Genomic DNA, 26,995 nt, shown 5'->3' with positions numbered 1-26,995 from the left:
ACAGACTTTTCATTAAGACCCTAAAGAATCATATCAACTTGTGGAAAATGGGCATCCTATGACCCCTTTAAGTGAAATTGTACTTTATTTGTTAATAGTGTTTATGTTTTTGATTAGATTGTTTTCTTAAATAGTTCTATTTAGCTTTATTTTATTTTTATTTCAGATTTATAATCAATTAAATTTTAAATTTATAACTAAAATAAATTTTAGTAACAGTAATCAGTTAGTTGCCAAGGCAACATTTCTAATGTTCATTTAATCTAATTACTATTATTATTTTACTATTACTATTTATTTCAGCTTTATTTAAATGAATGAAAACAATTTGTATTAAATTATTAACTAAAATATTAAAGAATAAATATTAAAACAATACTTTTTAGTTGTAATATTTTAAGTTTAAGTAAACAATAACAACACTTAAATTGTCTCTAGACAAAAAAAAATTACAAAATTGTATTGGACTGTATAATGATTCTCAATTCATTTATTTTTGTATACAAACATATATATATATATATATATATATTCTCTTCTGTTGTCTTTAGTAGAAGATGGAGGAGAGGAGGATGAGAGACTGCTGCAGAATGGGAAAGACAGAGGTATAACCCATCACATCAGAACTACGTTTCCCAGAATGCATCTGTGCTCCTGAATGCAGACCTCTTTCAGTCGCTCTGGTTACATGAACATCAATGATTTCATTAGATTAATCCTCTCTGCACACAACAAAAGCTCATAATGTTTTACGGGGCGGGTGTGTGTGTGTGTGTGTGTGTGTGTCTATCTGAGGGGGCTCGTTAGTGCTTAATTACTCGTTAGTATTAACGAGGAGGCTGTTTACGAGTGTGTGGAGGGGTGCTGGATGTTTTTTTAACTACTTCCTGTAGGGTCAGAGGGGTCCAGCACACTGAACCTTTATGAGCCGAACCCGTACTGGGAAACACCTTCATTATAGCGCTCGTTCTTTCTCTTTCTTCGCTGTGTTCATTCATCTCCCCATCCAGCTCCGCTGCTCATGTTTTATTGGTCTGCTTCTGATGGCCTTTCTCTGCTAGTTTCAGACGCCATCACTCAAATTAGGCTCTGAGCAGAAGTTTGCTCAAAATTGCTGTAGCTGGAATCGTTTCCCGAGTTAATATTTTCTGGAGAGCAGCACTTAAAACATGCCTCTGGTAAAATGCACTAATGACCCCCCGACCCCTGACCCCATCAGCACCAGTTCTCACACAGATACACACACACACACACAGACACACGCACAATGTACCCAAGCACAAACAGAATGTGTTGTGCGCTCATGCATAAAGGCTTATGCTGGGAGTGTGTGTGTGTGTGTGTGTGTGTGTGTGTGTGTGTGTGTCTGACGTGTGTCTGCGCTGTCTGAGGGGGCTCGTTAATGCTTAATTACTCGTTAGTATTAACGAGGAGGCTGTTTACGAGTGTGTGGAGGGGTGCTGGATGTTTTTTTAACCACTTCCAGTAGGGTCAGAGGGGTCCTGCGCACTGAACCTTTATGAGCCGAACCCGTACTAGGAAACACTTTCATTATATCACTCGTTCTTTCTCTTTCTTTGCTGTGTTCATTCATCTCTCCATCCAGCTCCACCGCTCATGTTTTATTGGTCTGCTTCTGATGGCCTTTCTCTGCTAGTTTCAGAGGCCATCACTCAAAATTAGACTGAGCAGAAGTTTGCTCAAAATTGCTGTAGCTAGAATCATTTCCTGAGTGAATATTTTCTGGAGAGCAGCACTTAAAACAGGCCTCTGGTAAAATGTCCTAATGACTTATACTTACGGTATCTTGCATCAGCAGGCTCATTTCATTTTGAAAGCATTAATTTGAAATAAATGTCTCAAGACAAAAAAAAAAGTTACAAAATTGTATTGGAGCATCTCAAGCTAAATGAATAGAGACTTTAAACTTGATATTTCTGTGAATATCCATTTTTCAATTATCAGTTGTTATTTTATACACACACATACCATTCAAGATTTTTTATGTTTTTAAAAATGTCTCTAATGCTCACCAAGGCTGCATTTATTTGACTAAAAATACAGTAAAAATAGTAATAATGTGAAATATTATTACAATTTAAAATAACTGTTTTCTATTTGAATATATGTTAACATGTAATTTATTCCTGTGATCAAAGCTGAATTTTCAGCATAATTACTCCAGTCTTCAGTGTCACATGATCCTTCAGAAATCATTCTGATATGCTGTTTTGCTGCTCAAGAAACATTTCTGATTATTATCAATGTTGAAAACAGTTATGCTGCTTAATAGTTTTGTGGAAACCATGATACTTTATTTTCAGGATTCTTTAAAAAAAATAGAAGGTTTAAAAGAACAGCATTAATTTGATATAGGAATATTTTGTAAGATTATAAATATCTTTACTGTCAATTTTGATCAATTTAATGCGTCCTTGATGAATAAAAGTAATTATTTATAAATATATATATATATTATTGACCTCAAAATCTCAGCAATCACAGTTGGGAACATTAAATACATAAAGAAAAAAATTACTGTATTTTTAAAGTGTTAATGTTTTAAGGTGTTAATTTTTGTCATTATTTATGGATATGATAACGAGGGACACAAAAGTCAGCTGTTTTATATACACAGTTGTTCTACACTGCATTAAAAGTGTAGTAGGTCTGTTCAGTTAAAAACACTGTGTAGGTTAAACAAAGGTTAGGAGATTATCTACTCAGTTAGTTACTGTACTGAGCTGAAGCAGCTTTACTAATTCGAGATAAGAGTATTAATGGATCCCCAGAGACCTCCAGACAACATCTCTGTGTCTGAATATTGCAGCTTTTATGGTATGTTAACAGACATCTCATGCAAGATATTTTCTTTATTAACCCTGTAAAGCCTACTGTATCTTATTTGATATTTCAAATTTCTAAGGCCTTTAAATGATCAACATGATCAAAACTGCTGCATCTGCTACATGCCTTCTGTGGCCTGACTGATAGTTTATACATTTGTTAGCAAGTAAAAAAGCATTTTAGTCCATCTTCAGGTCACGGTTCATGTGTCTTCTTGCTTTGAAATCTTTAATGATTTTTATAAAGCAAGCATAAGAATAACTTTTACATTGTTAGTGATGTTAGTATTGAACACTTGACTGAAGCAACTTAGGTTTACTTGATTATCCATGCATATCTTTTTATAAGAATCATGTTAAAAATGTTCTGAGATCTTCAGGCTTTTGAGGAACGTTTATTTGTCAATCTCTCAATCTCTCAATCATCATTGTATTGCATTGCATCATATGTTTTGAAACTACAGCACTTTGATCATAAAGCTAAACATTTAAATTACATCTCACTAAGACATATTATACAGAGCTATAGAGTAACAAACTGATATTTATATGCATTTTATGTAAGTAGTCTGTTATACTTTTGTAAAGATCATTGATTTACATTACAAGCTATCAGAGTTTCATGTTACTTTTTGGCATTTAAATATCAGCACCTTCACCGAAGTGTATATTTTTGCTCAGTTTGCACTCCATATTCTCACTATATCATATTATATGAGCCATAAAAACCTGATGTGTCAAATATGACAAAACGTAAAACATGCAATTTTTTTTTTCATTTTGTCTAGAGGTTTAATATACTGTTCTATTTCAGAAAATGAGATCTTGAAGAATATTATTTCATATGTCAGGCTTTACTGGTTAAAGTGAGTCTTTGACTTTAAAATGACAATTTAGTATTTTTGTTTTCCAGGTTAAGCCAAATATGAAGCAAGCAGTGCCATGTGAGTATTACACAGCATTATATCTGTAGGGGTGTTGCTTTGTTCATTTTGAATGTTCAAATTAATATTTTTTTTTGCATTATTTCAGGTGTGGGTCACCATGCAAACGCATCATCACCACAAAGACAATGACCTCTGAACCCAGACTCAGCCAATCAGCGAGAGGTCAGGGATTTGAGTTCCTGTGGATTGCTTGAGAAGGAAAATGTTTTGTTGTTTTCAATGTTTCTTTGTTTTGAGATAGAGATGCAGGTTTAAGGGGTCTGTGTTGCAGACCTGCTAATTTGACTAGCTATGCTCGTTTGATTTTGTAGCTGATTTTGTTCAAGTTTGAAAGCTTTTGATGCACCCAAAGATGTGTCAGATCTGTCGAGAACGAGACCGAGGTGGGAACGGAACGCAATAGAAAGTGATGCATGATTGAAGGACGAGCGTGACGAGTTGACTGGCTGGCTGAGGTATGTGGGCGTGGCTTGCTCGATGTGGGTGTGGTCATGTTGATTTCGAGGACGCAGTTGCTGCGAATGCAGTATAAAGACCTTCCAAAGGAACTAAATGAAAGAAAAGGGTCAAGTTCAGTACTGTAATTTATTTTCAATTCAATTTTTTTTTTTTTTTTCAGTAGCGGACAGCATTTTTAGCAGCTTTTCGGTGTACATTTGCGGAAATATTTTAGTCATTTCAAATACTCGATTTCAGATTTTCAAGTCTGATACAGCATTTATGTATATTTAAGATCAAATTTATTTAGTTTTATAGATTTTCGAACTGGTACTATAATAAAGAGGCGGATTATGTACTGTGCTTCTATTACTGGATTAAATTAACATTGTTAATTTTGTTGATTTTTTTTCTAGAAGCACTGTTTGTAGTCAATATTTCCTGTGAACGGACATTTCTTACCTACAAACATTGCACACACACGTCTGATCTGCTGTGTGTTTTTCTCGAGGTGTGTGTGTATTTGTGTGCCTCTATAATTGTGTGTTTGTGCAAAGCTGCAATGTGAATCAAATTGATGCCTTTATTTCATTGTAATCTTAAATATCTGCCAAAAATGACTTGTTGATTTAGTTTTTTTGAAGTCTTTCATCTTGTTATTTACTCCTATAAAAATTTGCTGTGTTTTTTGTGACACATTTGTTTCTGGACCTCTGCGTCATGTGATTCTACCTGTGGTACACGAGGTTTAATGACATCACTTCCTGTGCCCTTCGGGTCAAGAGCTCTTCTGTGAAAGCTGGCTGGTTTGGTGGAGGCGATCATTACGGTGCCGGTTGCTGCAGTGTTTCGCTCTGTCCACCAAACAAATTTTTCATATTTTTTAAGAAGCAAATTTTGCAGAAATGAGGCCGTGATTTACACGCATGTGATTTCAAGTGATGATTTGTTGTGTTCAGAATAAATGATATTATGAAAACAAACAAAAAAAGACTGGAGTATTATAATTTTTTCTTTAAAGCTTTTCTTCCTTTAATATAGAAGCCCGTTTCCACCACGGAATAAAAAAAATAAATAAATACTTATCACATTTTTTTTCTTCTTCTAACAATTCTAAGAAAAAAATCAGAATTGTGAAAAATAAACTCGGAATTGAGATTCACTCAAGGACACCATTCCTCGTCTGTCTCTCTCTCTTACAGTTATATTATTCTGTGTTTGGCCCTTTGCAGAGGTCAAGTCCCCTAAAAAAAAAAAACGGTGGTGCCATGGTACAATGATGTATCAGATGTTAATACTATGGTATTTTGGTGTATACAATGGTACTACAATTAGCATCTTTAAAGTACTTTAAAGAACACCATGATAAATGTGGAAAAATTACACACACGCACACACACACATATATATATATATGTGAGTGTGTGTGTATCTTACCACAAACTTTTGAAAGGTATAATGATTTCCACAAATATTAAGCAGTAAAAACTTTTTCTAATATATTAAAGTAGAAAACAGTTGTTTTACATTGTAATAATATTGATCAATAATACAGTTTACTGTATTTTTCATCAAATACTTTTAAGTTTTTTATTTCTTTCAAAAACTTAAAAAACCACAATTATTCCTTATTTATTTATCACTGAAAAAAACACAATTTGACAACATGACAAAATGAGTTACAGGAAACAACCAAAGGCACATACCAAACTAATCAAAAAAACAAAAAACAGTAAATGAATAGTAGGCCTACATAAATATAGTATATAAGAGAGAGTGAGTGTGTGTGTAGGCTATGCGTGTATATAGATCGATAGATAGATAGAATGTATAGGTACAATGATATAGATATATAGATATAGTAATGTATATGTACAATGATAAATGTAGGCAATATATTATTATTAATTTACATTTTTATCTGGTAATGTTGTAAATCAAGCAAAAAAGAATTTAGGTACACTATATATTTTATTTTAATTTGAACAATGTATTGTTAGCCCTCCTTATATTGCTTGTAATTACTAGCTGAAGAGACCCTAACTGACCTTATAAAGTGCTTACAAGGAGCTGTAAAATCAAGCTGTAGCAACCAAAATGTAAGTAAAACAAGAACATAACACAGATATATTTAATCAGACGGTAAAGCAAGTTCATATAATGCCTGAAAAAAAAATCACGTGCTTAATCGATCTCCCTGTGACGTCACTGGTGATCCAGATGTAACGGGCTCTAGGACCCCGCGAACTCCTTCCAGCTGACGGGCCTCTGCGGCGTCTGAGAGCCCGAGACGGCGGAGCGGAGCAGGCCGGTGCCGGGGAGGGTCAGGACGGGGAGAGACGCGGAGGGAAGACGGGCAGTGCGCGACCACCGGAGGGTTCAGGCCCGGGGCTGCATGGCGAAACGGGTAATTCACACAGATATACATACACACACCGAGATTCTCTCTGACATATGAGGATGAGGATGGTGGTGGTGGTGAAGATGATGAATTCAGATCTGCGCAGATGTGCGTTTTAAAATCCAGCAGCTGCTGCGTTTTCCATCTGTCCGCTCGCGTGAGTTCATATGACATGTTAATTCAGTTCAAGCTCGCGGTAGTGAAATGAATGTGTGAATGAAGCGAGCTGAAATCTGTCGACCGCCATATAACACATCATCATCATCATCATCATCATCAGGATGTAATGCAATATCTATCAATAACTTTGACTTTATCGCAACTTCGATTGTAACTATTCCTCTTACGTGAGAAACGAAGGTTACAAATCATTTAAGCCTTTATTGTAAGGAAGACGAAGCTGTTCTGGTTGATCTTGAGATGTTAATTCTGTGAGGCCTCTTTCAGGATTATTTGTGCAAATAGGCCTATTATGTATTGCAAAATATGTAATACTCATTGGTTTTTGATGTTGTTGGGGTTTTAAATATCTAAAGATTTATTTAGAAAGCATGAAAGCTCTTGACCTATATTAGTGTATTATAGGCTCATGGTGTCTCCACTGTATCATTAACTGTAATTAAATATGCGCTTTTGAATTTATTGTGTTTATTCATGAAGGTCTGTCCATTCTAAACACACCTGTGTCAGGTGTCATGGGTTTCACTGGCTGTGTGACCCGCAGCAGGTCATACTTCTTCTGATGACACTGTCATTCAACTTTATAAACACCTTGAGCTCTTCTTAAATGCTCAAAACCAAATAAATAAAAATTACAGTAAAGGAGAACAAAAAATAGAAAGTATAGCTGGTGCTTAAAAATGTTGATCTGAAGAACCTGTAACATCAAAAACTTTGTCTACAAAGAGTAAAATACAGTTAATTTTTTATTTATTCATTTGTTTGATAAGAAGATGATTCTGTGCTGAACCTGAAGGTGTTGCAAAACCTTTTTTTGTAAGAGTGTATTCTGGATTTTCCACATTAGGCCTTTAATTTCTTCCACTTACTCATTGTTTAACACCAGAAACGCCCTGTTGTGTGTCTATAGATCTAAAATAGAGGTCAGGCCGAATTTCCTTTTTCCTAATGGTTCAGTGTTTAAAAATACTTAAGTTCCATTGAAATAGATAATGAATCAAATCATAATGTAGTTTTTAAAATACGAAATCGTATTTTAAACCTGTTGTTTTTGTATTTTAGTCTTAAATTTCGCGATATTTCTACTTTTAACTAATTTCTGTCAACTAATGATCTGTCAAGCATTATACAATGTAGTGGTATTCTCAATAAAATATAGGCTATTTAAAGATTTCTTGAAGATCAGTCTTGGCAGAAATATTGAGTCCGTAAAGGTCGTGTTGAGAAAGGCTTCGACACATCACGGCTATCAAATAAAAAGAGCAGTTTTTACAGATGACCAGCGAATCTGGTTTAAATTGAAACGTCGTCTTTTACATTCACGTGTTGTTACGGCAATTTTGCGTGCGGGAGTTTCTTCCCAATTTCTCCTCAAATCCCATTTTCCGTGAATAAGATGACAGCAAAGGCATTTCGCTCTTCATTTGACTGATGTTCTAATGATATGTCGGAGCTTTTGGAACGAGATTAGGTGAAAATGAACGAGATGTTATAAATAAACGAGAAATGCGCTCATTTTTCCAGTGCGTCATGGAATTGACGCCTGTGTGGACGCGACGCGGCCGCGTTATAAAGCGCAAAGGCAAACTGGCAGGGATTCAGACGCCCGCCATGTTACAGACTTTCCACATTAAACCACAAACTGGCTGCTGTTTGTCTTCTGTGGACACAAATCAAGTCTTTTTTACTGACTGTCGTGATGTGATAAGACAATATTGCCTCGTTTTATAATGAGGGAAACATTATAGACACTTGTTTCCTCTTGTGCTTTTACAAAATGTGTCGCCTTTCATAGACTTAGGAAAAAATAATCAGATTTGCTACAACCTAATTAAGTAAATATCTATTTTACTCCAGAAATAAATGAATACGGTCGTTGTTGTGTTTGGTTTCGCAGGGAGAAGGAGGATTTGATGGTCTGAAGGTGGATCAGTTTCATCGCCACAATAGTCCATCAGCATTTTAATGTCTTTTGTTTCATTTGCGTTGATTTCAAATGCATCGATCAGGCCAGTAGTGTTTTTGTTTCATCATGCCTCTCGATCTGGACAGTGACGCAGCGGCGAACAAAACGGTAAGAGCCATTCGTTTCGTCACATTGTGTGTGTGTGTGTGTGTGTGTGTGTGTGTGTGTGTGTGTGTGCGCGGGGGAACCGTGTGGAAGCCGCCAGACACGAGCAAAGTGAGAAGGTCAAACCAGGCTGCGAGTAAAACACACCTCCTTACCGCGTCTAGACAAAACTAGGCTTATGCGTTAATCTGAATTCGTTGAATATGACGCGTCGTTCTCGAGAATGAACGAGTGAAACTCCTGCGGCGAATAGAACGGCTTACAGTTAATGAAAAGTGCTTCTAGATTGGAACAGCACACCTTCTTTAACGCTGTAACATCTGTACACCACCTTTCGTTGATGTAAAAACATGTCCCACTGCCGCGCGATTTGAACTAACAAAAACAGTACAAACACTGGAGAACCAAACACTGAGGCTGCCGTCTGCGGCGCCATCGCATAGCATCATTTTGACGCGTCACTGGCATGCAGGGTTGATATGGTTTTACAGTATAGGCTATGAACTAAACGACTAGTTGAAAAGAAACTTAACTATTGAGAAAACAAATACTCTTTATTCACAACATATAATGAAATACTTTCATTTCTGTGTACTTACTTAGTTTATAGCCTATAAATATATTATATGAATTATGATATGAACACATCTTGATTTTATAGCGTATATAAGCTGCAAAAGAATCAACGAAGCGTTTGTCGATTATAACGGAGCCTTTTTTGCGTAACTTGTCGCTCGATTGTAGAATAAACGCGGTGTTAAAGGATTAGTAAACTTCCAGAATAAAAATTTCCTGATAATTTACTCGCCCCCATGTCATCCAAGATGTTAATGTCTTTCTGTCTTCATTCGTAAAGAAATTAGGGTTTTTGAGGAAAACATTCCAGGATTTTTCTCCATATAATGGACTTCAATGGTGGCCAACGGGCTGAAGGTCCAAACTGCAGTTTCAGTGCAGCTTCAAAGGGCTCGACACGATCCCAGCCGAGGAATAAGGGTCTTATTTAGCGAAACAATCTGTCATTTTCTTAAAAAAAGAAAAAATTATATACTTTTTAACCACAAGTGCACTAGCACTTGCACTAGCTTGACTTCACGCATTACGTAGTCACGTTAGAATTGTCACGCGTGAGGTAGGCGGAAGTACCGACCCAGTGTTTACAAAGCCAACGTGCAAAGAAAGTCAAATGCCCTTTACAAAAAACGGTAAAACAACGATGATGGACGATTTTGAAGTTTTTCACCCTACACTACCTTTTTGAACCGGAGTACACAGACAAAGAGCTGACCGCGCGTGACCTTTCCAAGGTGATTATGTAATGTGTGAATTTGTGGACGTGCATCGCAGAGCTAGTGCAAGACATGCATTTATGGTTAAAAAGTATATGATTTTTTTTTTTAATAAAGTGACCGATTGTTTCGCTAGGTAAGACCTTTATTCCTCGGCTGGGATCGTGTAGAGCCCTTTGAAGCTGCACCGAAACTGCAATTTAGGGTTAGGGGTTAACCTTTAGTCCGTTGGCCACCATTGAAGTCCATTATATGGAGAAAAATCCTGGAATGTTTTTCTCAAAAATCTTAATTTCTTCAGGACTGAAGAAAGAAAGACATAAATATCTTGGATGACATGGGGGTGAGTAAATTATCTGGAAATGTTTATTCTGAAAGTGAACTAATCCTTTAATGAACACAAAATGATGTTTGGAAGTTGTTAAACAATAACAAAACTGAAATACCCTCATAATAGACAATATATTAAAGGCTTTCCCATCTCATTAGATACATATTTACGTATTGCATAAATAAGATGAGTAAGTTTTACCAGAATGTCATGGCATGAATGTTTCAGATTGCATTAAAGCTCAAGTACACAAGTAGCCTAACGTTACATGAACACAAACACTTCTGTATGCAATCTAAGTAGGTGTTTCATTCTCACAATTGCCACAAGAGGCCAATATTAACTCAAATTAGCATAATATTTTTTTCTTTTGTATTCTGATTTTTTATGCTTTACACTTTAATTAGACTATGTACAACACATAGGCCTATGTCCATTACGTCTGTGCGTGCATACATGCGCAAAATATTATTGCCTAAAAGTGACAAAAACCACAAAGCTTATAAGATATATTAACAAAAATATCTTACTTATATATTATAGCTGTACCTTAAGGTTATGTATTTGTAGTTATGTATGCCATCCGCGCAGCAATAATCTAATATTTTTGCTTTAATTTGATATTATTGTAGCATTTTTTTGTGTGTGTTATACCCGTGTGGGGCCCTGTGATGACAGAACTAACTCATTTAAACTAATAAAATCTCACCTCTGTGCTAGTCAAATGTTCTCTTTAACTGAAATGGCCCATCTGTGGAATCAGTAGGTGAAATAACCACATGGATGATTAGTGAAACTCATTAAAATCACTGATGAGCATTAACCTGGAACCCATCAGCGAGAGAGAGAGAGATTTTACAGTCCTACTGACCTCAGGAATCTCAACAGAACTGCTGCAGTGTCATTGAGGTTAAGACTGTGGGTGTGTAGGAACGCTCTAGTAACTCTCTAACTCTTCATTTTCCTGCTCCGCTCCTCTTAGTTTAATGGCCGTTCAGTTATTATAAATCTGTTTTCAGATGTTGGAGCAGCTCACAGCCATGGTAGTTTATGTATACACTGGCCTTACAGTGTTCAGAAAGCCTTGTTGATTTATGCAGCCTGAAGTCATGTGAGGTGAGGCAAGTGGTAGATTTTCATGTAACATCGTAGGTGAATTGTTTTTTAACAGTGTATTTTATGGTGAAAACAATCAGTTTACACCTAAATCTAGACAAAAGTTCTCATATGAGCTATTTACAACCTAAAAATCTGTGTTAATGTGTACTGAAAAAAGCATTTTATTACAGTTTGTGTTAGCGGGGTGAGCTGGTTAACTAGTGTTTTCATTGGTTTTCATTAACTTTGCACCAACTTTGGTCTGTTGAGCAGGTGAATCAGTTACTAGAGCTTTAGTAATCGATCTTGAACAGGGCAAAAGGTGTGTTTGAGATCTTGGATGTGTGTGTGTTGTTTGTGGTGGATTTTATTGCTCTGCTCATTCAGATGTCCTCCGTGAACCCAGCTGAAGTTATTTATTGGCTGATATAGTATTTATGGCAGTGATCAGATCAGTGTTTGCTTTGGCAGAGACAATCTACCCATTTAAATGCTTGTGCTTGCAAAACAGGAGCACACGAGCATTCAACGTATGTCCTCGATATGCTTTATTATGTAGTTTACACATTTGTGTTCTTATATATTGTGAATGCTAATAATAGGTTTTCACATGAGGATTTTAAAACGATTGGAATGCATGGCTCTGACCTTCAGTTTTTTATATATTGGACGTTGAACATTGTGGAATTATTTTAATTATGGTACTTCGATTTTTTGATAAAGCAAGTAATTATTTCTAAATATTATAATTTATTAAATTTTTATATGTTGTTTTATTGATTTAATTTGGTGTCTATATTAGGACAGTGTGCAGGTGTATTTTCTTCAGTCATTTCAGCCTTTATACAGGTGCATCTCAATAAATTAGAATGTCATGGAAAAGTTAATTTATTTCAAAGGCTGCATTTATTTGATCAAAAATACAGAAAAAACAGTAATCTGTGAAAAATGTTATTACGATATAAAATAATGGATTGAGTACATGTACAGTAAATGAACATACTTTCCAGAAGGCCAACAATTCACTAAAAATGATTTTTTTATTGGTCTTATGAAGTATTCTAATTTGTTGAGATAGTGAATTGGTGGGTTTTTGTTAAATGTGAGATAAAATCATCACAATTAAATGAACCAAAGACTTAAACTACTTCAGTCTGTGTGCACTGAATTTATTTAATACACGAGTTTCACAATTTGAGTTGAATTACTGAAATAAATGAACTTTTCCACGACATTCTAATTTATTGAGATGCACCTGTATATGACTCAGGCTCGTTTAGACTCGTTAACCCAGGGAACTTCCTCCTGTTCTCGGCCCAGTCTCGTTGCTTGGCAACAGCAGTGGCCCAAAATAACCCGCTGATGACCGAAATAATCTGGAGATGACAAAAGCAGACACAAAATGTCTCCACGCTCTGATGTTCTGATGTAATATTCTGCTATACCGTTAAACACTGACATACTGAGTCATGTGTTTATACTGTACTCTTACAATACAACCAACCCACTACAATTACAACTAATTATTGCATTAGTACAATTACTACCATGTTTTTTTTCTATATTATTATAAGGCACTGAAAGACTGCAATAAAATCATACGCTAGTTAATTATGGCCTATTTCTGAGATTTATATATATATATATATATTTGATGAATAGAAAGTTCAAAAGAACAGCATTGATTTGAAATAGAAATCTTTTGTTCATGTCATGTTTATTGGTGGTTTTCATATCTCTAATGGACTTGAGGTTAATGTTTAATGACTATTAACATCCATTCAGGCAGTTTTACACACTCTCATTTGCAGAAATACTCCCCTGGTGACCCCTGACCTGTGGGGACTGATTAAACTTCATGTTATTTCAAAGGTTACAACAGAACAATTTATGAGAGAGACAGGAGAGTTCATGAACTATATCTGCACAATGTGTGTTGTGGTTTCATGGTTGTGTGTGATAGCACTAGTGGATAAATAACATTAGTGGGCACATGGTTGCCGGGATTGTTGCCAGGGAAATGACCTGGTTTTGTTCAGGAAAGCAGCATCATGACCTGCTGGAGACAGTTGCTAAGCAATATTTTCACCTTAGTAACCGCTCTCATCTGACTGGATCCCCACTGAGAGAGTCCAGACGGATCATCTCTGCGTGTGTGTGTGTGTGTGTGTGTGTGTGTGAATTTGACACTGAAAAATATGCTTAAGTCCTTCAATGTATTCATTTTATTTTATTTTATTTTATTTTATTATACACTCATAGATCAAAGTCCTTTGTATTAGTATTAAAATTCCTTTATTTTTTTTTTATTTTATGAAATGCTTATAGATCTAAGTCCTTCAAATTAAAATGTAATTGATTTTATTTTATTTTTATTTATTTTTCATTTAATGCTCATAGATTAAAGTTCTCCAAAGTAAAATTTTACACTTAAATATCAAAGTCCTTAAAATAAAAAATTTGATGTGTTTGTTTGTTTTAGAGTCCAGAGGCGGAACAGGAAGTGTGTGAGGTCACACATGAAGAGAGAGTGACGGACACACCAACACGAAGAGTTGGACGACCCGCTCGAAAACGCAAAACACCAGGAGTGAGTACTTCTGTACATACTGTATGCACAATAGGGTTGTGATGGTGAGGAAATTTTCCCACTGGTTAATCGTTGTGTGACAACACCGGTAATAACTGTATCACTGGGGGTTGGGGTTCATTGGAGTTTTCCCTCTTTTCCTTGCTGTCCTTTGCTTTTAAATAGCTTGTAAATGCCCGTTCGCATTTTACTTTCATTTTCGAATTAGCGTCAATTCGGCGTCAATTCACCGAACTCACTTATACTAAAAATAGAACTCACTTATATTAAACATAGAACTTTCATTAACAAAACGAAGAAAAATAAACCATGCTAATAACAAATAACTTACACAAAGTTTAAATATAAAAAACTGAAAATCTGTGGAACCAAATAGGCTAAATAAGAAACATAGAACGTTTATTAGCAAAACGAATAAGAAAGCTCGGAGGCACGGCATACACCTTGATGTAAAATAAAATAAACAAATTACACATAAATAAAGCAAAAATCAGCAAACACCAAATAAATAAGAAACGAATGTTAAAAAAAACCTCCAAAATCACCTTTGATAAATGGCAAAAGTCAACAGGCTTTTCAAAATCCAAAATATTGCCAAACAGGCGCTTTTGCATTTTATTTCAAAACTAAACCTTCCGCCATCTTTGTCTTGTCTTTCTCACCTCACTCTTGTCGGTCAGCTCGACTCACTCTCCTCACGTGATAAATGAAATCTGACTCCTGCTGTTGATCTGTGATGCGATTCGTTCGGCACGCTGCACTGAGCAGCCACGTTCAGTTTGTAATTGTATTGTCTGTTCTCAAACTGAACTAAATTATTTTTATTACAATAACAAATTAAAACAACGGTGGGAGTGGTGCCACGGTGGGCAAGGGCTGTAACCGGTGTTGCGGCTTAACACCGACTATCGCAGCCAGCCTAATGCACAACTATGGCACACACAAACACAACTTTAGAAAACATGCATGTTCAGTGGATAAATAATATATTTGCATAGCATGCTCATTGCCTTGTCTTCTGTATTTCATTGGTGTGCTTGAGAGCTGATTTCAATGTCTGTGAGCCATGATTGAAAAATGAGCAGCTGATCAAATAATGCATGAGACACCAGCTTCAGTTATGTGTGGCTGAGCTCTTCATGTGCTGATTTAAAGGAACAGTTCAGCCAAAAATGTTAATTCTGTCATTTACTCACCCTCATGTCATTCCAAACCTACATGTTGTTATTTTTTCCATGGAAAATGTTTGAAGAGTCTTTTCAAAGCTCTTTTCCAGACACTAAAGTTTGGGGTCAGTATGATTATTATTTATTATTATTTTTAAGAAATTAATACTTTTATTCAGCAAGCACACATTAAATTGATCAGAAGTAACAGTAAAGACATTTGTAATGTTTCAAAAATGTATTTTTCAAATAAATGCTGTTCTTTTGAACCTTCTCTGTTTCCACAAAATATATGAAGCAGCCCAACGGTTTTCAACTAATATATATATGTATATGTATATGTATGTATATATATATATATATATGTATATGTATATGTATCTGTATATGTATATGTATATGTATATATATATATATATGTTTGTGTGTGTGTGTGTGTGTGTGTGTTTGGTCACTATGAGTTTTGGTTTACTTTCATTTTAAATATTTCTTCTAAACGCCTTTTGTCTATAATGGAAAAAGAAAGTCATATAGGTTTGGAATGACATGACGGTGAACAATTTCCATTTTTGGCTGAAGTGTTCCTTTAATGGCAAGACTTGTCTTTGTCTTAAAGGGACAGTTCACTCTAAAGTGAAAATTATTTTCTCACCCTCAAGTTGTTCCAAACCTGTATGAGTTTTAATTTTATTTATTTATTGATTGATTTTTTTGGGTGAACTATCCCTTAAGTATTTTCATGATTATTGGTTAACTACAGTAGTTGTGAAACAACCAGAGACACACATCATGTATTTGACTATAATAATCAGTGTTAAACTCTATTTTAATTAAATTAATTCAGATAAAGATGTTAATTAAGTTAAAACCAAAAAAAAAACATATTACTCATGACATTTTTTCAGTAATGTCAGGGACAGTCCCTCTGCCCCACTAAAGCTGTGCCGCCAGGCGTTGCAGGCGTATGCGCGTGCAGGCGTTGCGCGTCCTGCGTGAGAAGGGTCAGTCAAATGCGCCCAAATATGAAAGCGGATCTCAAAAGAGGAAAACTGCCAAATATATAGTGGAAAGTCAGTCAAATTTGTTAAAAAAAATACCAAAGCTCGTGGCATATTTTAACGCAGGCCTAGGAGAAGATGCAAATTGCAAATGCTGGCAGTAGCTGAATACAGTAGGCTATAATTAATTTAAAAAAATTAGCTCCTTTTTTATCTTAACATAGTTGAGCTTGCATTTAGTTAGTCACCACACACTAGAACTGTGGATTATAATCATTTTTATGATGCATCGTGATGCTGATGTGCCGATGACAATTCTGCATAAATGTTATACATATTAATGTACTGTTTTATTGTAAATAATAGTTATATTAATAAATAACAGTTGCGTATGCCTTTGGAAGTAAAGCACTTAATTGCATCTGATGTTTTCAGATAATCTAACTAACTTCTTTAAAGCAAGATATCTGGACACATTTCGGTTGTTATGAAAAAAACATGCATGCATGAATGAGAAAATAATGCGGGATGTGGTTGATGTTAAAAGTAGGCTAAGCCACAAAAAAGATCTCAGTGTGTTACTCGCACTGTCTGACACCCAGCCGAAACGCTCGCACAGAAAGCCACATCTCAGACAGTATGCACTGAATTACTTTAAAATATATCTGTCTTGGCGAGTAAACATAGACGGGTATGTCTTACAACCTGTTAGATCTGTGATTTAGATCTTAATATAATACACCTGCTGCGTCATTAATGTTAATCAAACAACAAAAGAAAAGAGGGAATCTCTCGGGCTGGTGGTTCAAAATTTTACTTGCCCTGCAAAAAAAAAAAAAAGTGTTAGTTGTTTTTGATACCAAACTTTTAGATTTTCCAGTTTCGATACCACAGCAAAAACTTCTAGCCTAACAAATATAAAATTCAAACATTATTAAAGACAAGTGAAAAGTCAATAAATAAGAACAAATGAATTAATAGAACAAAGATACAAATTAAACAATGCTTTAGGTTTTTGGGTTTGTAGGTGTTCAGGCACAGAAACTAAATAATCAAATGGAAAATAACATTGCATATTCTACACTGTATCACGTCAATACAGATTAATCCTAAAGTGACGCTCTTCTATGTGTGCGCTGTACACAGAACACTGAATGGAGTTGATATTCTTGTCTTCTTGCACTTTAAAATCTCTTGAATGTTCAAATTGGCAAGGTGTATATTTGTCCGTTCAAGCGCAAGAAAACGCAAAAGAGAACTCCATTCAGGTTGTGCATCGTCAGAGACACTGCTCCCTGTGTGAATTAAAAAAAAAGACTTTATTCAACAATTTCCTCTCTTCCGTGTCAGTCTTCGACACGTGTTCATGAGAGTACCACGACGCATGTGTGCTCTCCTCACTGCTCTTCTTCCTGTATGCCAACAAATGCACTGCAAAAGACCCCTCTGTCAAGCTCCTGAAATGTGCAGATGACACTACCATCATCAGCATCATCCAGGACGGTGACGAGTCTGCTTATAGAAGCGAGGTTGAGCAGCTGGCTGTCTGGTGCAGTCACAACAACCTGGAGCTGAACACGCTCAAAACAGTGGAGATGATAGTGGACTTCAGGAGAAACCCCCCTGCACTCCCCCCACTCACCATCATGAACAGCACTGTAGCAACAGTGGAGTCATTCAGGTTCCTGGGCACCACCATCTCTCAGGACCTGAAGTGGGACACTCACATTGACTCCATTGTGAAAAAGGCCCAGCAGAGCTTGTACTTCCTTTGCCAGCTGAGGAAGCTCTACTCGGCCATCATTGAGTCCGTCCTGTGTACATCCATAACTGTCTGTTTTGGCTCAGTTACCAAATCAGACATCAAGAGACTACAACGGGCTGCTGAGAGGATTATTGGTCCCCCCTGCCCAACCTCCAAGAACTTTACATCTCCAGAGTGAGGAAAGGCTACGAAAATCACTTTGGACCCCACACACCCAGCTCACTCTCTCTTCGAACTGTTGCCTGCCTACAGAGCACTGAGCACCAGAACAGCCAGACACAAGAACAGTTTTTTCCTACAGGCTATATTCAGCCTGAACAATTAAAACTTTCATAACTATACATCGTCCATTATAACTGACACATTTATATATATATATATATATACAGTAGTGTGAAAAAGTGTTGGCCCCCTTCCTGAAATTTGTTTGATGATCTGAATCTTTTAAGTGTGACAAATATGCAAAAAATTTAAAAAACAGGAAGGGGGCCAACACTTTTTCACACCACTGTATATATACCATCTGAAAATTGTACATTTGTAAACGGCATAAACAGTACGCTTGTAAATAACATATCTGTACATTCATTAAAACAATTATATATGTTTTTCTCTATATTTCTACTTCTGTATTATATTGCATTATTTAATTTACTGTCTTTCTTATATTAGTGTTATATTTCATCTCTACTGTGTAATTCCTATGTATGTCACTCTGCACTATCATGTATGTTTGCACTGTGTCTGTACTTTCCTCTGCACTGGAAGCTCCTGTCACCAAGACAGATTCCTTGTGTATGTAATTGAACATACTTGGCAATAAAGCTCTTTCTGACTTCTGAGGAACAGGAAACTACAGTTGCAGCAGGCGGAAGTTTGAAGAGTGTGAGAGAGAGACAGACAGATACAGAGGGAGGTAGAGAGAGAAAGACGAGGTGCTGTAGCCTGCAGGTCTCTGATGATGGTAAGTTCTCATCAATGTCTTGCTAATTGTTTTAGATGAAATAATCGCATCTATCAGGGTTTGATCTGCGAGGCTTATGGTGAATGTTTGATAGGAAGGAGACCCTCATGCACAGATGCAGATACACTTGACTTGAGTTTGTTTCTCTTGATCTTAAAGGGGAGGTCCAATACTATTTCATGCATTCTGACTTATTTGCACTGTTAAAGAGTTGGGGTTTCATGCTAAACATGGCCAAAGTTTCAAAAAACGAGTTGGATGTATGACAGAGTATTTCTGTGCCAAATACACTCCTTCAGGGTTCGTATAAGTTTCGTAAAGTTTTTTTTATTTTTCTGAGTATGGCCCTGTATTACATCATAAAGGGCTGGGGATTCATTGTATGGGCACTTCTCCAGGAAGAGAGCGTGCACAAATCAACCAGAGCGAGAGCAAGAGCAGCCCAGCAACGTGCTTCATTCAGGTTACAGGAGTCACCGGCAGCGCAGCACAGGGCTTGCTCGAGAAGGATTTGTCTTTTTGTTTTTAGACTACAAAATCAACAATGTCACCAAAGAAGTGTGTTTTGTGGTTGTGAGGTTGTTTTATAAACAAAATTTAAGGCAATAAAGTTTTTGTTCCTGTTTTACATATATATTGATGTCACAGCTTGCAGACGTTCGCTATGCAAAAGCTTTGCGTGCTCGGGACTTTAGCTCTGCCCACGCCACGCCTCCAGGAGCTCGACTGCTTTCGGAGAGAAGCGTAAAGCGTAAAGTCTTTTATAAATCTGATAAAACTAAAGACTCTTTGGAGATATGATGGATGCAGTGTACTACTCTATAGGTACTCAAGATTAACATGAGATTGGCAGAAACTGTGTTATGTCCCCTTTAAAGGGATCCATCTTCATTTACTGACCCTCGTGTCAAAATTTTACATGGACTTTTCAGTGTCTGCAAAATGTTAATTATTTGATCAAAATAAGAGGAATCATACAAAATGCATATAAATTTACATATAGTTCACGAGAGAAAATAATAGTTGAATTTATAAAAATTACCCTGTTCAAAAGTTTATATAAGCTCGATTCTTAATACTGTTACCTGGATGATCCACAGCTGTTTTTTTTTTGTGATAGTTGTTCATGAGTCCCTTGTTTGTCCTGAACAATTAAACTGCCCGCTGTTCTTCAGAAAAATCCTTCAGCTCCCACAAATTCTTTGGTTTTCCAGCATTTTCTTTTTGCGTATTTGAACCCTTTCCAACTATGACTGTATGATTTTGAGATCCATCTTTTCACACTGAGGACAACTGAGGGACTTACATGCAACTACTACACAAAGTTCAAATGCTCACTGATGCTGCAGAAGGACACATGATGTTTTCACACATTCCACTGATCATCTTGGTTTTCATCTTATACGTTGCACTGAATATACTATTACGAATGTGCCGTTCAATACCAGAGTTTCTAAGGGCCTTAAAAGGGTCTTAATTGACCTTTTCACCAAAATCAGAGCAGAAAGTCTTAAATTCATGAAATCATAGCATTAAATATTGCATGCACTGCAAAAATGCTAGTCTTCCTCAGTATTTTTGTCTTGTTTTCCGGTACAAATATCTAAACAGTCGAGATACATTTACTTGAGATGCAAAATGAAGATATTAAGCCTTGTTTTTATTTTATTTGGGAGTTTATGCTTAAAACAAGAACAAATATCTGTCAACGGGGTCAGAAAAATAAACTTATTTTCCTATTGAAAAGGTCATTTTTCTGACCCCACAAAAACTATCTTTGTTTTGATGATTTTCTTAATGGCTCCTTCAGTTTATTCCTTAAATAATTTTACGTGGACTTTAAAAAGTCTTCAAAAGTCTTACATTTATCTAAAAACCTGCACAAACCCTGCAATACTACTCGCACATGCCTTTATCATATCAACAGACTGGTTGTACGTTATCATTAATAACAAAATCGCAAAAGTGCCAGGCAAAAAGACTACAAAATTTACTACAGATGTCTAATAAAGTCATCACAGCCGTATCTTGATCTAAACACACAGAAGGCTTGTGGGAATTGCAGTGTTTATTCAGTAAATTAATGGTGAACACACTCCTTCGCCTCAGGGCTTGTTACCCGCTTTAATGTACAGTTGCTCCTCTGAACGATTTGATCCATTTCATCTTCTGGATCTTTCCCCGACCATGGAGTTTTGGTTGTGCAATATATTCCGCTTCAGGCCAGAAACATACACTCTTAAAAATAAAGGTGCTTCAAAAGGTTCTTCAAGCGATGCCATAGAAGAACCATTTTTGGTTCCACAAAGAACCATTCAGTCAAAGGTTCTTTAAAGAACCTTTGACTGAATGGTTCTTTGTGGAACCAAAAATGGTTCTTCTATGGCATCGCTTGAAGAACCTTTTGAAGCACCTTTATTTTTAAGAGTGTACTCCACACAAGTACTCAAGCACAATGAATGCTTTGATGAACGCTTGCAACCTGCTCAGTTTGTGTTTTGACCCATTTTGGATGCATGAGATTGAGCTTCTGTGGCTAGAAGCATATGCATTCACATACTCAAGAGTATATGTCTTTATTCTATGAAAATGAATGTAGAAAGTGTGTGCGCTTGGGTTTGAAACACCTGCGATTTATAGAGTTTCTCACCTCTTGATTAAAGACCTCAGCGGCTCTCAAAGAGAGTCGCCAATCTCTAATGAAACCACTAATGTGTGTGCGACTGCACTGATTCATATGTGCATGCAAGTGTGTTTGGCATCTATTAACTCACAGACAGCAGTAAAACTCACACCGGCCCTCGTCATACTGAACCAAAGAGACTTTTATCGTTCAACAAAGTTAACAGGCAGCGTCACGCTGTAGGACGTCCCAGTAGCCCCCAAATATTTGAGCGATTTCCTGCTTAATTTCTTCATTGATGGATGATAAAGTCAACGTAAAATCAACAATAACCCTGTTTACTTTTTTAATGCATATTATTTTGAAGAAATAATCAATTCCTGATAAATAAAAACATGTTTTGTCTCATTGAATATCCTGTTTCACTCAGAAATACATCACATTATGGCAGTAAAATGGTTTTGAATGCTGTTTCATGTTGACTAAGTGTTTATAAAGAGGTAAATGCTTATGAAGGATTTGCAATACATCTTTAAAATGCAATGCAGAAAGAATAGACCGTGATCTTTAGCTGATCCGTGACTCCATTAGCATTAATGTGTCACTGCACCTCAATATATGTGTCTATGCACATTCACATTTAACATCTAGTAATATTACTACTAATAATTATTAAATAAATCATTTTTATAATTATTTTATTTGACAATAATAATCATATTTATTATTATTATCTTTAATTATTACTTATTCTTAAAATATTATTAAAATAATATTTATTATACTGATTAAAATGTTTACAATAAGAATAATTATTATTACTATTATTCATTTTTAATGCTAATTAAAAGAAATGAGGATAGAAATAATTACTCTCATTCCCGCTATGACACACGCATCTCACACAGTGACATTTCTGTTCATGCCGAGTTATTCTCTCTGTCTTCTGACAGGAGGATATTTGTGGGCGTGTGATTGAGGGCGTGACTTGTATGAAACAGGCGGGCTGTAACGGTGAAGCAGAGAGTCGGGTTTCACAGAAAAACCTGGAGCAGAACGACTCCTCCCCTGACTCCACAGACACACCCCCCGGTGCGGACGGAGACTCCACCCCTTCCACTCCACGGAAGAAACGAGGGCGGCGGAAACTCGAGCACCCAGAGCAACGTGAGTCACCTGTCTATAGTTCAGTCAGTCTGATTGATTTCATATGTAAAAATGTGTCAGAAAATACAATTTAGAATGCGATGAAACAATGGCACGAGGTGCTATTGCGGCGTACATTAATTCTCCATTTAGAATAGTCTTTCAGGAACAATTTAGTAAATACAATAATACACTCTTCAACTGTCAACATGTTTATAATTAGCTAGCTGAATAATAAATATTTGGTTTAATGGCACAAACATTTGACATTAGCTATATCGCCCCCTTAAGTACCTCCACATTAATGAAGGTTTGCATCAGTATTTTCCATCTGTCTGTTTTTTTCTTTTAGCCTTGTTTTCTTCTAAATGACCTCTGTGTTTGTCTTTCAGACGTTGAAGAGGACGACACCAGCAGCGGAGATGTGAGGACTCAAAACACAGTAAAATATTGTCAAATGAGCAATGTAATACAATTTGAGAATTACATTTCCGAAATGTATAAATATACAGGACTAGGGCTGCATCATTTAGGCAAAAATTTTATTGCAATATTTGTTTTTTTATAAAAATTTATTTACGTATTTATTTAAAAGCTCCAGGTTGCTGTGCTTGTTTGTGGTTTAAGAAATTGTGGTTTATATTTCAATATGATTATATAATTATAATAATTTGTATTATTACTAAATAAAAATATTAAACAAAATAAGAAATATTACTATTGTCAAAAAGTATTTAAGCAAAAGAATATTTACAGTAAGCAGTAAAATTACAATCCATTAATTAATTAATTTTTTAATTTGTTCCAAGTTTGCAATGCTTGTTTATAGGGCTACGCAATTTTGCCAAATTTGTGATTTATTTATCAATAGTACTATAAAATGGTAATAAAAAAAAAATATATAATATTAATAATAACTATTAATATTATTCCTATCATTACTAAACAAAAATATGAAACAAAATAACAAACATTGCTATTATAATGTTTCACTGTAAAATAAAAAGGAGTGTTTAAGCAATAAAATATAATAATAATAATATTTTATTTTACAGTACAACTGTAAAATTACAATACTAATATTTCTTAATTTCTTTGCTTTCAAATGTTAAAGCATTAAGCTTATATTTTGCCAGAAAACTGCAGGCAGCCCTTAAAGCTTCTCTTTTGTTGACAACAGAAAGTTATAAGCGCTTCTTATTACAAGTTTGGGAAGATGGTTGGCGCACATTGAGTTCCCAAATGCATGTTACAATTGACCCAAACTCCCAAAGCAAATTTACTGTGAAACGAGAAACTGAAATGACTGTATCATGAGCACAGTGTTGCGCTTGCCCCTGATACGTGCAGTGCATATTTTCATATCTCGATTTCGCGAGTTTCATGGAGAACTGGTTTAAAGGGGTCATATGATGCGATTTCAAGACGCTTGAGGTATTCGGCCAATCACAACGCACTAGATAGCTGGCCAATCAGAGCACACCTCGCTTTTCAGACCGATGAGCTTTGTAAAAATCGACGCGTTTCAGAAAGGCGGGGCATAGAGGAGAAACAATAATGTACAGTATGTGGAAAATAATGTGTTTTTTTAACCTTAAACCGCATAAACATTTCATTACACCAAATACACAAAATAATGTTCTTTTTAGTAACATCATATGACCCCTTTAAACTTAAACTAATTGTTATCTGGAGCCAGTCGGGTGGTTCAGAAAGGTCTAGTTAATACATCACACAGAGTTGACCGTCTGTGATTGATTAATCTTTTCCTGCTCAGCGTATGAGAACATGCCGATGGAACGTTGCAGGCTGTGTTTATGTGAGAGACATGAATGTGTAAAGCCAAAACCTGGCCTGAGTGGTACTGTAAGTCGTAACATGCCAAAAAAATGTGTTTACAGGCTGTTGAACATGTTACGGGTGTTTTATAAGGGCTACGTATGCACTGTAATTCACAAACATACACAGAGTAAATAAAGTCGCCTACAAATTGGTTTATGCTGCAAAATGTGACATTTTCTTATCCATTAAATGAGTTTCGGTATCACGTCAGCACTCTAAAACCTACAGATCGCCTCAAAAAAAACATGTAAAAGTCATGAAAGCATGTGCTATTTGAGTCTGTTATTCACAGTGTGTGTTCACAGAGAGTCGTGTTTGTCTTGTAGAGCGACGGGGGTCGTCTGAGGGGCAGGGAGGGCTGGGACATCAGTCTGAGGAGACGTCCCGTACAAAGAGAGACCTTCCAGGCCGGAGACCCCTATCACATCAGCCGCAGAGAGAAAGAGGAGTTGCTCGCCCGCTGGAAGAAAGAGAAGGTCAGAGAGACTCCAGAAGTACACTACAGTTATTTACAGTCTATCAAAATCTTATACAGTATAATGTTTGTTACATTGATGTGAGTTGGGCGTCAATTGTTGTTTTTCATTACTTCTATGTTATTAGCATTTGTTTCTTTTAAAATACATTGATCTTGTCATGAAAATAGCCATAGATGCTGGAATGGCAGTAAAAATAAACAAATAAATATATAAATGTAGTCTATCAACAGCATCTGTGTTAAAGCCAATTAGAGCTAAATAATTTTGATTTATGCCTTAATAAAAAAAATTTAAATCATGGCACTTACAATGGAAGTAAATGAGCTGTGCACTTTAAGATGTTTTTAATTATTCAATATCTATATTGGAGGAAGCACTGAAAAATGTACATTATGTACAAATGTGTTGATTAACGATATTCCTTTTATGGTTTTACAACTTTATTTCCCCCAACCCCCAGAGAAAATACTAGAGAAAAAATGTGAAAATAAAATAATAATAATGACAATATTAATATTATTAATATTATTATTAATTATTATTGTGCTGGGTGTATGATAGGGCTCCTTGTGTTTATAGATTTGAAAAACTGTATTTTAATGGTTTTTTTTTGCATTGCATTATGTACTTCCACTGTAAGTGCGTTACTGTAACCACAAGTAACAAATCAAAATAATCTTCTCTGGTAATGGATGTTATGCCACAAACGCTTGTGTTGAATCCAGAACATTCCTTTAGAGACAAAGAGGGAAAGTGTTCAGTGGCTGCTGTTGAATTTGATACGAGTTGAGTTAAGGATGTATGGAAAACTCACATCCTTCAGTCAGAGCTGCTGAACGATACAAATGAGTGTGTGTTATAAGGAATGGAAAGCAATTTAGTACAATGTTGAGTGGTATGTATTCAAATGTTTTTTTTTGCAGTGGATGCCATAGAAGAACCATTTTTTGGTTGCCTAAAGAACCTTTCAGTGAACAGTTCTAAAAAGAATAATTTTTTCTTAGTGTGAAGAACATTTTAAAATTCCACTATAAAGAACCTTTTGTGGACTGGAAACGTTCCATGGATGTTTAAGGCTCTTCATGGAGCCATCAATGCCACTAAAGGGCCTTTGTTTTTAAGAGGGAATAACTCTTAGCTCTGTTTTAACCATGTTATGGTGACCTGATAATGGGTAATATTAGTTAAAATGCTCAAAACAGCCTGAGTAATAGATAACAAAGGTGGTCTGAATGAGTGTTTTGTGTGAAAGTATAAAGTATAAAAACGTAAAAAAGTATAAAAGCGTGTGTTTATCCGGGGCCGCGGGGGTTTTCAGGGACTGCCGTGTCCTCGGCTCACCCAGCGAGGGCTGTTTCTCTTGGGTCGCAGAGATCCCTCCCACTGCAGCCTCTGGATCTCATCAAACTCTGGCGCAGCACTGCTACAGCGCTTCACAAAGACCTGATTACAAACGTGTGTGTGTGTGTGTGTGTGTGTGTGTGTGTGTGTCTGTTTGAGAGAATCGCACATGGTGTGTGTGAAGCGGTTTAGTTTATGAAGACACTATAAAGAATAATGTAATTATTTGTAGTAGTGTTTTCTTTTATATTTCCTTAAGGAGTTTCCTCTGTGTGTGTGTGTGTGTGTGTGTGTGTGTGTGTTTGTGTTTGTGTTTGTGTCTTGCTCTCTCTTTCATTCATTCTAAGGTCTTAAATTGTGGCTTAATTGAACCTTTCCATGTTTCTCAGTAACAATAACAATCAAAATGTCTAATAAAATCCTTCCCGGTGAAGAAATCAATCATTACCTAATCTAAACCCCCCCCCCCACCAACACCCC

The 26,995-nt window shown here is 36.0% G+C and overlaps 2 protein-coding genes across 7 annotated transcripts in view; both read left to right on the top strand.

The window, feature by feature from the left end:
* Positions 1 to 5,202, top strand: part of LOC107697205 (dystrobrevin beta-like) — a 36,182-nt gene extending 30,980 nt beyond the window's left edge. Inside the window, exons 19-21 of the mRNA XM_016497891.1 lie at positions 552 to 605; positions 3,760 to 3,790; positions 3,879 to 5,202. Of these exons, the coding sequence (XP_016353377.1) occupies positions 552 to 605; positions 3,760 to 3,764 (59 nt within the window). The 3' untranslated portion in view covers positions 3,765 to 3,790; positions 3,879 to 5,202. The remainder of the gene's footprint in view (positions 1 to 551; positions 606 to 3,759; positions 3,791 to 3,878) is intronic.
* Positions 5,203 to 6,498: 1,296 nt separating this feature from the next.
* Positions 6,499 to 26,995, top strand: part of LOC107697204 (DNA (cytosine-5)-methyltransferase 3A-like) — a 44,078-nt gene continuing 23,581 nt past the window's right edge. Inside the window, exons 1-6 of one of the 6 annotated variants that reach the window (XM_016497885.1) lie at positions 6,499 to 6,638; positions 8,710 to 8,886; positions 14,084 to 14,191; positions 22,661 to 22,874; positions 23,246 to 23,295; positions 25,022 to 25,171. In XM_016497885.1, the coding sequence (XP_016353371.1) occupies positions 8,845 to 8,886; positions 14,084 to 14,191; positions 22,661 to 22,874; positions 23,246 to 23,295; positions 25,022 to 25,171 (564 nt within the window). In that variant the 5' untranslated portion in view covers positions 6,499 to 6,638; positions 8,710 to 8,844. Of the gene's footprint in view, positions 6,639 to 6,665; positions 6,790 to 8,709; positions 8,887 to 14,083; positions 14,192 to 18,963; positions 19,085 to 22,660; positions 22,875 to 23,245; positions 23,296 to 25,021; positions 25,172 to 26,995 lie in introns of those variants that run through there. The other 5 variants (XM_016497888.1, XM_016497887.1, XM_016497884.1 and 2 more) reach the window with 5 other exon arrangements.

This window comes from Sinocyclocheilus anshuiensis, unplaced genomic scaffold (genome assembly GCF_001515605.1).
Source record: "Sinocyclocheilus anshuiensis isolate Anshui unplaced genomic scaffold, SAMN03320099.WGS_v1.1 scaffold38, whole genome shotgun sequence".
NCBI lineage: Eukaryota > Metazoa > Chordata > Actinopteri > Cypriniformes > Cyprinidae > Sinocyclocheilus > Sinocyclocheilus anshuiensis.
This window is presented reverse-complemented; position numbering and strand designations above follow the sequence as displayed.